The 13,816-nt window shown below is 34.6% G+C and overlaps 2 protein-coding genes across 2 annotated transcripts in view; both read right to left on the bottom strand.

Moving 5' to 3' along the window:
• Positions 1–4,268, bottom strand: part of LOC107721446 (translocating chain-associated membrane protein 2-like) — a 9,844-nt gene extending 5,576 nt beyond the window's left edge. The window contains exons 1-3 of the mRNA XM_016529456.1: positions 4,035–4,268; positions 1,085–1,148; positions 872–981 (exon numbers count right to left, since the gene is read on the bottom strand). Of these exons, the coding sequence (XP_016384942.1) occupies positions 872–981; positions 1,085–1,148; positions 4,035–4,154 (294 nt within the window). The 5' untranslated portion in view covers positions 4,155–4,268. The remainder of the gene's footprint in view (positions 1–871; positions 982–1,084; positions 1,149–4,034) is intronic.
• A 3,099-nt stretch (positions 4,269–7,367) lies between these two features.
• Positions 7,368–13,816, bottom strand: part of xkr5a (XK related 5a) — a 7,065-nt gene continuing 616 nt past the window's right edge. Inside the window, exons 2-7 of the mRNA XM_016529455.1 lie at positions 13,203–13,386; positions 11,706–11,890; positions 11,367–11,579; positions 10,097–10,266; positions 9,681–9,792; positions 7,368–8,651 (exon numbers count right to left, since the gene is read on the bottom strand). Coding sequence (XP_016384941.1) covers positions 7,711–8,651; positions 9,681–9,792; positions 10,097–10,266; positions 11,367–11,579; positions 11,706–11,890; positions 13,203–13,386 — 1,805 coding nt within the window. The 3' untranslated portion in view covers positions 7,368–7,710. The remainder of the gene's footprint in view (positions 8,652–9,680; positions 9,793–10,096; positions 10,267–11,366; positions 11,580–11,705; positions 11,891–13,202; positions 13,387–13,816) is intronic.

The raw sequence follows: 13,816 nt of genomic DNA, 5'->3' as shown, positions 1-13,816 counted from the left end.
TAATAATAATAATAATAATAATAATAATAATAATAATAATAATATTGAAATAAAAGTCCAATGCATTATAAAATAATTAGTGCGGTCAAATGATTAATCGAGATTAATCACATTCAAAATAAACGTTTTTGTTTATATAATATATGTGTGTGTGTGTGCTGTGTATATTTATTAAGTATATATATATATATAAAAATACACACACATGCATGTATATATTTAAGAAAAATTTTGTTTATATATTAAATATATTTATAAATAATATGAATTACATGAATATAGATATATGCATGTAAACATGTGAATATTTTAATATCTCACAATTCTGACTTTATAACTCGCAATTGCGAGTTTATATCACACAATTCTGAGAAAAAAAAAAAGTCAGAATTGCAAGTTTGTATCACGCAATTATGAGGAAAAAAGTCAGAATTATGAGATAAAAAGTCGCAATTACCTTTTTTATTTTTTTATTCAGTGGCGGAAACGGGCTTCCATACATATGCAAGCATATGCATATGAAAAATTATGCGATCATCAACACTACCGCATATAAATGAAAACTGCCTAATGTTACAGAGTTATATGTCAATCCAGAAAGTTGTAAACGCCTGTGCAAGCTTTGGGAGTACTGATGGAAGCCATCTACTGCATCTTTGTCTGATCTTTATTTTGATGTATTGCATGTTCAGATATTCATACAACAAAATATTCTGGGGGCCATGAAATTTTAGTGAAAACGCTGGAGGTGGCTGGCAACTTTTTTCAAAAACGCTGGCGGGGAAAGAGTTAAAGAACTTCAGCTGTTGCTTGCAAAAAATGCACTAATTACGTTAAAACTACATTACCCAAAAAGCATTGCAGCACTTACATCTAGCACATACTCCTGCACCACAGCGTGAAGAATGATGGTGATACAAAGGTAGAAGAGGACAGTGGCACAGTCTTTCCATCCGTAATGATACAGAGTCACCTCTCCATCTGAAACACACACACACACACACGCACGCGCATTAGCTCATGTCACTGATGCATCAGACCGCAGCAGATCTGAGAGACTGTCATGAATGAGTGTGTGTCAAACCTGCGCTCATGGTGCTGATGTTATACTGAGGCTGGATGAATAAAATGGCTGTTTTCGCTGTTGTCTGAAAGAGAAGAGATAAACTGATGTTCACTAGATAAAATTCAGCTTTCCTGCACAATGATGAGTAAAAAACACAGATGTGACCCTTGACCCAAAGACACACACACGGATCACATGATCTATAATAAACTCTCATGTGCTTTCATACAGTTACAGCTAGAATTAAAGAAAGTATTCTTTATTTCTCAAACATTTAAAAACATTGTTGAGACCTCCTGAATGTGTATTTTATTAAGGTTTTATTTAATAGGAAGATGACAATCCAATACAAAGACTTACAGGAATAAAATGACAACAAACCAGGTTAACTTAAACCATAAATGTATATTTCACTTCAAATAAAGTAAATGTTAACTGAAATATTTTGTAAGTATTTAGTTAGTTGCCAAGGGAACATTTCTCAGTTTTGTTTGGTTTGAATAACTAAAACAGAAATTAATAAAAACTAATTAGACCTGATAAAAAAAAACAATTGAATTAATAACATTTTTAAATTAAAATTAAAATTAGAAAGAAAAACGAATTTAAAATAAACGTAATACTACTATAATCATTTAATAACTATTATAGTTTTAATAAAAAAAATACTGAATGATACTAAAAAATAATATGCAACTAACAGGGGGAAATATAATAATAATAATAATAATAATAATAATAATAATAATAATAAAAAATTTTGTTTATATATTAAATATATTTATAAATAATATGAATTACATGAATATAGATATATGCATGTAAACATGTGAATATTTTAAAAAATATATACATGCATGTGTGTGTATTTATATATACATAGTAAATATACACAGTATGCACACTTATATTATGTAAACAAAAACTTTTATATTGGTTGCGATTAATCGTTTGACAGCACTAAAAATAATTTAATAATTTATTGCAACTTGTTATACTTTGCATTTGGTACTTACTCTTTATTTACTACATCCTAATAAAATGTATTTGTTTATATAAAATATTTCTCAAAATTGGATCTTGTATGGAAAAACAAAGTCTGTTGCTGTCTGCTATATTGTTGGACATTTGACTAATACAATTTTGCCAAAATAATAGCTTCTTATAATAAATCTAGTGGAAGTGGTGTGTTCATGAACACTGTATAAATACTGATCAGAGGATTGACATGCACACATTGTGCAGAAGACCAGTACTGACATTTCATATATGATGCATTTTAGCAGTTTGATCCATGAAAAATTGCAAAACAAATCAACGGATTTGTTTCTTAAAGTCATGAACACAGAGGCATTTGAATGAAACACACAGATGTTGAGAGCAGCAGGTGTGTGAAACAGCAGATGTGAAGGGAAAACCCCCGTCTGAACACAGATATGATGCTTGCATGACAGAAGAGATGCATGAAATAAACTCGTCTCATTCAGTTTCTCTGAACGTTTGCAAGCATTCAACAGCCTAATACGACAAACCTGAGAAGACTGTTTATCTAGAAACCTCAAATGCACATTTTCTGCTTTAGATCACTGATTTGTAAGCGACAGATCACGATGCATTTGAATATGAAGGGTTTTTGAAAGAGATTTAAACTGATACTGCAGTATATATATAGAATGAAAAATCAGGGCATTTTTATTTCATTTATTTGGGTTCCAGCACATGTTGGAGTTGAAGGAAATGAGAAGGCAGATAAGCATGCTAAGAATTCTTTGAACTTGAATCAGATAGGAATTGACATAAAAATTAGTAAGGCAGAAGCAAAAATAATAATTAGGAAAGCTCTTATAAATGCATGGCAGAAACTTTGGGAGAAAGAGAAGACTGGACGACATCTATATAGAATTCAAAGGGAAGTAGGAATACGTAACAACGACATGGGATTAAGAAGACGAGAAGAATCAGTAATAATAAGAATTAAAATAGGACATACTGCATTGAATGGAAATTTAAATAGAATTAAGAAACATCCGAATGGATTATGCATGCATTGTGGGATTTGTGAAACTGTAGAGCATGTACTGTTGCATTGTAGAGCATATAACAACGAACGACAAATGCTAGAAGCTAAAGTAATAGAAGAAGGTGGAAGCATGATGCTAGAAGATATATTAAGTAAGCTAAAAAGGAATAAGAATATTAGATTTGCTTTGTTGAAATATCTTAAAGATACAGGAAATTATATAAGAATATAATGATGTTTATTTATTTGTTTATTTATTTATGACTATTAGTATTATTATTTAGTATGATATACATTCATATGTGATACATATACATGCATCGATGCTCCACACTCCAGTTCAGATGGTGGCGGTAATGCACTAATAAGCTAGTCTGCCAACCGCCAATAAACAGAAGAAGAAGAAGAGATTGAAACTGCATTCTTCAGGAATGTCAATCAAACTGAGCGCGCTTGAGAGATTTGACGTGGCACTTCTGCAGAAACTTGAGCAACATCACCACAACATTTTAATAAACCATCAGAACACCTGGTTTATGTTTTCATATCTAACAAATTGCACATTAAATGCATTACGAACTTTATGTATCTTCATACTCTGGGCCCAGGTGATGGTGTCAATGTTTTAAATAAAGTCGTGAAATATGGATTTCTTATAATGCATTGAATTCAACCTGAGTGATGTTTAATGCATACTTTTAATGTAGATTAAATGCATAAACGGAGTGTCTCAACTTACTTTTACAACCAGCCAAGTAGATGATGATGATGATGGTTTCAAAGGCTTTACACATTCAAATGTAAAAGTAAAGTCTGTTGGTCTGTTTTAAAGCCGCACGTTTAATTTCGATGTAAAAGTCAGAAGACAGAAAGAGAGAGACAGAAAAACAGCTGGCTGAGACGCAGACAAGAAAAAAAAAAAAGAGAATCCAAAACTTTTGAACTCACCTCAAACATCAGTCCAATCAAAATGAGAATCACCCAACTAAACACAATGTCCGCGTGATTTTGAATGAGAAACTCTTGGCTGAAGAAAGGATAACTCTTGCTTCTCCTGCGAAAAGCCATTTTACAAGTTCGCTATTTTCAGCTGTGCTTTTTTTTCTCCTCCAAATCTAAAACTTCCACGAATCACTCCAAACTTCAGCGAGCGCACTGCGCATGCGCGCTTTAGCCACGAACCAAATTTAGCGCGCATGCGCAGTAAGAAGCTAGGTAATAGAAAAATGTAGGAAATCGTATTTCTTTTGTTTTTTTTTCATAAATGATTTAGCATTCCAAACATAATAATTATGTAATTATTATTACAATTTTATTATGTTTATTGAACAGTAAATTTAGTCGTGTAATACCATGTAAACTAAACTTAATTTTCACAAAAGTACAAATTAAAGCTATTTAATTTAATACTATTACAATATTATAATAATGATACATTAATTAATAAATTGAATCTTGTAAAATTCACAGCAACAACTCGCTGTAAAATGTTTTATTTTTTTTCTTTATCTATAATCGTAAACGACTGTGATTGGTCTATCCTGGCCAGCGCTGAGAAAAGTAACGCGTACTACGTGACAGCACATCAACGACTGTGTGACTGTTTACAACTGAATAATGACAATGAAAACCTTTAATAGCCAGGTATTAAATTGTAGACCTGACGTGTCTACGTTAATCCACGCGTATTTCACTACCATTCCACAAAACATCGTGTCTGTATAGCCTACTGTAACATAAATCAATGTTCATGATTATTTTTAGTTCAGTGCCTTCCTTTTGCTGTTTAATCTGACACTTCATTCTATTAATCATAGTTTCCACTGTGTATGTATATATATATATTTGGTATATTCAGCAATTTCCTGCAATTTTATTTATGATGGCTATTATTCCTGTGCACAGCAGAGATAAAAATGAGCTTGATGACATTTCACAAGTGGAGACATATGTGAGAGACACATTAAAGCAAGTTCATAATAATTCCTGTGAAATTAATTTAATGAGTAAATGGAATTCACCAGAAGAGCAAACAATCCACATCCAGGAAAACCAAACAAACTTTCATTCACATTATCTGCAAAACTCTATAATCTTATGGCTGAATTTGCATTGAAATTATTGCAAATATTGACCTGTTAGGGGACACAACCCTGCACTACTGTTTGAGCACAGACATCCTTCAGAATAATGCATGCAAATAATAACTATTATTAGATAGTACACTCTCAAAATGCTTTCATGAAAAACAATGGAAACACACACACAGTGAGCACTTCAAACAGTGAAAAACCACTCCAGTGGATATTCACTAAAATACCCCTGAAACATACTATGACCCTTGAGCTCCTGTCCAAGGCAAATGCATCAAATATTTCTTTATTTTTTATTTTTTTTTGAGAATTTTAAAGATGAGCTCAAACCATGTATCAGCTTTATAAATATGTGATAAATTCATGAACAAATCAATGCATAACAAAAAATAATAAAATAAAAAAGGAATTAATATATAAACTTAAATTTAAATGAAATAAAAAATCATTTAAATAAATAAATTAATTAATTAATTTCAATTAAATACAAAACATTTAAAATTAGGGTGAAATTGTAACACTTTAAATACCCCAAATGACCAGGGGAATTAATTAATATTACCGTAGGGTTAAAGTAAATTTTTGAAACCTGAAAAATACAAAAATACAAACCTGACCTATCCTTTGAAAGGCAAAACCAAAGATTTGTGGATAAGACAAAGCGAGAAATATCCAAGATACAAATGACTGAAGTACCAGCAGAAAAGATCAGAGAGCAAATATTCTTATGCAAGGATATGGAGCAGTCCAATGGCATCTGCCATAACAAAACCCTTATTAATTATATGGTAATCTACATATTCAGAGTCTGATCATGTTCTAAGGTGAGTTTTGTGTCTATTTTTGTCTGTATCAGGCACTGTATGCCAAAGACTGGTAATCCAGACCACAGCCCTTCATAAGAGTGATTTACATCACAGTCTGAGAGGATACGACTTACACTGAACATCTGCAGCTCACAGGAAGATTGTGCTTTCGGCTCAAACCAACAGCATGTGGATTTTTATTGGTTATGTTCAGAATGGCTTACTCCATGCATGCAGTAGATTATACAGTACAAAGTAGGCTAATTTTATATATGCATGAAATACACATGACTTTTTTATCTCCTCTTTGACTAATTTGTTTGTACTGGCAACCATTTTGTCAGATAACTGGATCTATAAAATAACCACTGTTATTTTTTAGATGATAACCAGATGCCGCTTGTTTAATTTAACATGCGATGTGATGAGGTCATGTGATACTGTAACTTATTTATCGTTGCTCACTTCATACTATTTCACATACTTATTAAAAAGTAGACAAATACTGTGCAGTATTCCATTCTGAACATAAACAGAGAGAGAACTAAAAACAGAACAACAGAATAATAAACATTCAAAAAAAGTTTTTGTTCCTTCAGACAGTATGTTTAAATATTTTACTCAATTCTATTGTCTTAAATATAATATCCGGGTTCAAGTTTCAGCTGCTTGTATTTCATTAATTAATGCCCCGTTTACACTGACAGTCAATAAGCGGTTGTAAGCAAGCTGTAAAACTATTATTTATATGTGTTATATCTGTGTTTATATATATATATATATATATATGTGTGTGTGTGTGTGTGTGTGTGTATATATATATATATATATATATATATATCAAAGTTTGGAGTCGGTACGATTTTGGAGTAAGTACTAAGTATACTGTTTTCAGCAAGAACCCATTAAACTGATCAAAAGTAACAGTAAAGACATTAATAATGTTACAGAAGATTTCTATTTCAAATAAATGCTGTTCTTTTGAACTTTCGATTCATCAAAGAATCCTTAAAAAAAGTGTATCACAGTTTTCATGAAAAAAGTGAAGCAGCAAAACTGTTTTCAACATTGATAATAATCTGAAATGTTTCTTGAGCAGCAAGTCAGCATATTAGAATGATTTCTGAAGATCATGTGACACTGAAGACTGGAGTAATGATGCTGAAAATTCAGCTTTGATCAAATAAATAAATTAAATTTCACAATATATTCAAATAGAAAATAGTTATTTAAAATTGTAATAATATTTCACAATTTTACTGTTTTTACTGTATTTTTGATCAAATAAATATAGTCTTGGTGAGCAGAAGAGACTTCTTTTAGAAAAAAATCTAACCCCAAAAAACCAACCACAAACTTTTCCTACCACTAAAAATTCATATTCTGGAAGGGACGCAGTATTGAAATTGCATCACATCATGAACAAGATGAAATGAGTATTTTTGCATGAATGAAACTCAATGCTGACAATTTCTGATAAAGTTTTCCACAAATCCTTTTTAAATTACATCCCTGAATGTGGGCAAAGACAAATTACACAAAACAGTGAAAAGCTCACAACGACATTAACTGCTTCTCCGTCTTGCTTCATCTGGATCATCTTCACTCTCATTGGTAGTTGCCATTGAAGCTCATTTGCATGACGTTAAAGACATGCCCACATTGCAACAACTTTCATGCTGGAAACCGGTGTGAACGCCACTTAAAGCTGCAGTTCATATGCTGTTAAAAGCCACCGTCCTCTTCCGGACCCCTGTGAGACAGAACCACTTGCCTGCGGTGGCCTCTGAGGTGCGTCCCAGAACCCTCAAGAAGCCCTTGCCCGCTCAGTCCGGGTGCAGAGGTGTAGCAGGGTCCCGCTCGGCCCAGAAGCCCCCGGACGAGATCCCTGTGCAGCCCGCCGTCTGTGGAAATAGGGCTCAACTCGTCTAGAGTTTCCAGCCCGGTTCCAGAACCGAAACTGAAGGGCGTCTCGCGGTCCAGACGCGGGTTACTGGAGCTGCTGGGGGATTGTGGGTCGGCGCTGAAGTATAAAGTGGAGCTGGATTCAGTGGGGCAATAATAGGGCTCAGGACTGTCCCCAAAAACAGACTTTCCCTCCGGCGAGCTCCGCTTGCACTCGGATGCGGGCGACTCTAACGGGCTCTCCATTTCGAGGCTGTCATCCGCGTCGTCTTCCTCTCTGGCTTCACTCATGCTCTCAAACTCCTCCCTGCAGTCGGACAGCGGCGCCATCGTATCATCCCGGCTTTTCGAAGTGGACACGCACCCGTCCTCCATGATCTCTCCCTTGCGATCCACCACCAGTATCCCGGACACGCCACCCGCCCCATACGCCCCGTTGATCTTAGCCGGGTCACCGGTTTTCAGAGCAAGGCGGATGAGCAGCCAGTGATGGTGGCGACACTCTCCGTCCGGCTTCACGCCGCAGCTCCCGGGATGCTCCAGAAGAGAGCCGGGGATCCCAGAGAGGGAGAAGGAAGGATGAGAAGATGGGAAGAGGACTGGAAGAGGGGCCGGAGGAAGACTTTTGTCCCCCAGAGAGAAGGACGAATCTCCCTGCTGAAGACACTCTCGACCCATGTGTGCACGCTGACGCAAACCCAGAGAGATTTCAGTGGACTTGGGATGCAGGAAACGATAGTACAACATCAGAGACGTCAAACCTGAGAGAGATAGAGAGCAATTCATTTAATTTAGCTGAAAGAGATCAAACACAAATGTTACTAGATGAGGGCAGTTATCAATCTATAGCAACTACATTCATATTTGAACTGCACTTGATTAGAAATTAATCATTTTGGTTAGAATTTTTTAAAGATTTGTTTGTGTAATTTATTTATTTTGTATTTTTAGCAATATAAATTTAACTTAATATATATATATATAAAGCATTATTATAATTTATTATTTTTTTCTCATTTTAATTACATAATCTTATGTTTTCATCCATTTATTTTACTGCAGTGAAACCACATACTTTTTGTGAATCTTTCAGAGACAGGAATATTTCTATGTAATATTTTTATGTAATATAATAATATAGTTTCAAAGGTCTTGCTGAATAGATCCAAACAACTGCATACCAAAAAATACATTTAGTGAAAGGGCAATTATTTTTAGAAAATATTTATTTTTATTTAAACTCTACCATTTAAAAATGTTTGATGTCTTGTTTTTTTTTAAACACAAAGACACATTAATTTGATCAAAAGTGACAGTAAAGATATTTATAATGTTACAAATGACTATTCTATGACTTCTATTTCAAATAAATGCAGTTCTTTGAACTTTCTATTTGAACTTTATAAAAAGTATTACGGTTTCCACAAAAATATTAAGCAGCAAAACATTCATAATAACAAGAAATGTTTTTGAGCAGCAAATCAGCACGTTAGAATGATTTCTGAAGGATCATACCAATTTATTAATATAAAATAGCATTTTTTACTTTTGTGTCATAGTAGTTATTTTACACACATAAAGATTTACCAAGTTAAATACATCCCATGTTTTCTATTAAATAAAAGTCTTTCCCCAAACATATTTAATTTCTGTGCAAATTAACAATGAAAAATAGCAAATGAACAATGAAAATGGTCATAACAATATACTCTTTTTTATGGGTGTCTTAATTTGACACCTTTCTAATGTTGATCTGTCTTTCTATCATGCACTCACACACAAACTCTCACCGAGCAGAAAGCTGCACAGCACAGCAGTAGGGACGGTCAGGCTATCCCATGATGCATCAGTCAGGATGTCAGATGCAGCCAATAGCAGTGTAGCATTTTCCAGCAGCATCACCTACACACAGCACAGAAACAACACAGCTTTCACTCTATTGCTTAAAGTAATAACTCCACCAAATTTTGCATGAACTATTTCTTTAAATCCATATTCTAATATACATTGTGCATATTCATATTCTTTAAAAAATCAAAGTTATATTGGCTATATAAGAGTATGACAAAGTGTTTTTAATGGTGTAAACAGACCAGAAAAACCGTAAATGACACTGACCAAAATATTGTAAGCACAGATATTCTACAAATACTACAAATATATCTCATGCTCTCATTAGGACTGGAGATTGTGTGTGTGTTTGTACCGTGTAGAATCCCGCCATCCGGAAGCGGGACGGGCCATCCTTCACGTTGAGAAACAGAAACACATGCACGCCTCCCAGAATGAAGTTAAACACGCGCCATGACCACTGACCCACATATATGTCAGTCTGCTGCGAGACCAACCACAGCGCAGCCATCAACCAATGAGACGCTGGGAGAAAATGAGACGCACAAAGATTAAGAGACGTATTATACAAACTAAGAGATGACGTCATAATATTAGTGTGTGTGTCAACTAACATTATGCTATAGAAGCTGTTCACAGGCTATACATTTGGGGGAGATTGCACTTAACTGTCAATAAAATAATCGCACAATGCAAAAAATACTTGTGCAAAAAAGAAATGTTTTGAAATAATATTCAATAAATATGAATATGAAATATTATTACAATTCAAAATAAAAAAAAATTGATTTTAAAATGTAATTTATTCATGTGATGGCAATGCTTGGTGCTCAAGAAAAACGTCTTATTATTATCAATGCTGAAAACAGATGTGCTGCTTCATATTTTTGTGAAAAACTGTTCCTATTTGTTACTGTTCCTGTGGCTCAGTGGTAGAGCATTGCGTTAGCAGCGCAAAAGGTCGTGGGTTCAATTCCCAGGGAACACATAATGGTAAAAAATGTATATCCTGAATGCACTGTAAGTCGCTTAAGCGTCTGCTAAATGCATAAATTATTAATTAATTATTATTATTATTAAAAACCGTGATACATTTTTTTTTTAAATTCTTTGATGAATAGAAAGTTCAAAAGAAGGGCATTTATTTGAAATAGAAATCATTTGTAAGATTATAAATGTCTTTATGGTATTTTTTGTTAAAATGAATGCACCCTTGCTTAATTGAAGTATTATTTATTAAAAAAAAAAAATTACAAACAGTGCAAAAACAATAATGCAAAAAATAGTCCTAAACACAGAGTCAATTTGATTTGTGCAAAATATTTATGTATTTTTTTCAGTATGCTTTTCGATATTATTTTTGGGATTTTTTAATTTTTTGGTGCCATTTTGTTTTCTTTTGATTGTAACATGAAATCATACATAACTATTCAAAAATTTTCTGTCACTTTTGATAAAAATTAATGCGTCACTGCTGAATAAAAGTATTAATTTCTTTTAAAAAAAAATCTTACTGACTCTTAAGTGAAAATGAGTCATTTCTTCATGAGATTCACATGTTATTGGCAATTTACAAACAAAAGCTGGGCATGCACATCTATAGAGCTGATGTGGCTCGGACTCACCCAGGACCCCGATGACCCAGCAGCCGAAGGTGCGGGTGAACAGGGCGAGGCTGGTGAAGCGGGCGGCTAACATGCCCATCCTCCACAGAAGCTGACACAGGAGAGCCGCCGGCGGCATCTGCAAATGCCCAGGACGGATCAAACAACAGGCTCGGCTGTAGAGCACCAGCGCCCAGGACAGCGACAGCAAACACACGGCGTCACACAGAGCAACTGCAAAAACACACACATGGAGAGTGCAACGTTTTTATCTGCAGTATAAATGTTGCCCTTAGCATCACCAAACAGAATTACATAAACAATGACTGTTTTCGAACAGCTTTCTATCTCAAGACTGACCTGGAGATGAGAGGCCATAGTCAGTAACGGTGAGAGCGTACGTCTGCAGGAGCGTCTGCGGTAGAGTCATCAGCAAAACTTCCAGCAGATGCAGAGCAGACACGTCTGCATGCTGCATCACCTCCTGCGCATGCGACTGCGACGAGCCCTGAGCCGTCCATTCACACACACTGCAATCCCAAAACCTGACACACAGCACACACACATTACAATTAAGAAACTCACGAGACACAGTTTGCGAGGGAACTGCAGGGGATTCATGAGCTGATGAAAATTAAAAGAATAGTTGACCCAAAAATGATAATCAGCTGAATATTTACTCACCCTCAGGCCATCCAAGATGTAGATGAGTTTGTTTCTCCACAGGAACAGATTTGGAGAAATTTAGCATTAGCAATGAATGGGTGCCGTCAGAATGAGAGTCCAAACAGCTGATAAAAAAATCACAATAATCCACAAGTAATCCACACCACTCCAGTTCATCAGTTAATGTCTTGTGAAGTGAAAAGCTGCATGTTTTTAAGAAACAAATCCATCACTAAGATGTTTTTTTACTTTAAACTGTCGCTTCTGGCCAAAATACGAGTCCTTAATCCATAATAACGCTTCATCCAGTAAATATTTCCACTAATATATTTGTTTAGAGCTGTTTTGGACTGTTTTCACTTGTAAACGGTGCTTGATCTGTGCATATTTCTCTCCTGATTCTGACAAGATGACCTTTTAACTGGAGAAAGCATTAAGGATTAAAGACTTGTATTTTGGCCAGAAGCGAAGGTTTAAAAACATCTTAGTATTAATTTTGTTTCTTACAAACACACAGCTTTGTGGATTATTGTGATGTTTTTATCAGCTGTTTGGACTCACATTCTGACGGCACCCATTCACTGCAACACATCCATTGGTGAGCAAGTGATGTAATGCTACTTCGACAAATTAAATATAAATATATAAATGTATAAATTAAAATTATAATATAAATTATATTTTATACAAAAAAATTTAATTGGATTTTTATTCTTCCTTCATATATACATAAAAATCACGTGTCACGGTATTTATATGATGCTCCAAGGTACTCCCAAAAATACCCTGGTACTACCAATGTTTTTATCAGCTGTTTGGACTCACATTCTGACGGCACCCATTCACTGCAACACATCCATTGGTGAGCAAGTGATGTAATGCTACATTTCTCTAAATCTGATGAAGAAACAAACTCATCTACATCTTGAATGGCCTGAGGTGAGTGCATTTTCAGCAGATTTTTTATTTTTTCATGATCTGTTTACTTGCATGTCATGTGACCATTAACCAACATCAGGCGCGAACATGCAAATGTGTCATTAAATTATTGGAATAATAACTTCTCAGGGGATAAATATTTTACATCTAAAGGACTCGACTGACAAAAAAGTTTGTAAACCTCTGAAGTAAATAAACAGAATTGTAATTTCTGAAGGAATTATTTCTTTAAACAGATGCACACACACACACCTTCTGAAGATGCCCAGGTGAAGTGTGTGTACGATGAAATTGTGGCATGTCCGTTTGTCTCCGTCGGCCCTGTACCACCTGAAACTCAACACCTGCACCAGTGACCCCGGCAACAAGAGGGCAAAGGTCAGTCCGGCCAAACACAGCTCCTCTTTCCACAGGTAGAAGCCCACACAGCAGACCACTGATGAACAATAGAGAACATGTGTTACCATCATACATCTCCATCTGTGCACTTCAATATGCTTTGTGCTGTATGAGATTATCACTACAATATTCAGCATAACAAAAGAGCAGTGAAATGGGATGAGATTATATCACAGTAAATCCAGGTTAAAATCTGATATGATCAAAACAATTCTGTAATCTTTCATTTCTGACAGAAAAGCTTTTCATGATGTTTTCATGGATCCCTAAATTTCTAAAGCTGCTTTGGAACAATATTTATTTTGAAAAGCGCATTTCAAAATAAATTTATTTAAATTGAAAATGTTTCTGTTCAGTTTTATACATCTACGTCTATGCAACAATACTCTAATAGCGGATTTAAATCGTAAATATTTTCCAGATGAAAAATACTACTACTACTATTTCTACTACTACTACTACTACTA

This window comes from Sinocyclocheilus rhinocerous, unplaced genomic scaffold, assembly GCF_001515625.1.
Source record: "Sinocyclocheilus rhinocerous isolate Xijiao unplaced genomic scaffold, SAMN03320098_v1.1 scaffold454, whole genome shotgun sequence".
In the NCBI taxonomy this organism is placed as follows: domain Eukaryota; kingdom Metazoa; phylum Chordata; class Actinopteri; order Cypriniformes; family Cyprinidae; genus Sinocyclocheilus; species Sinocyclocheilus rhinocerous.
Note: the sequence above shows the minus strand (reverse complement) of the source record. Positions and strands in the feature narration are given on the sequence as shown.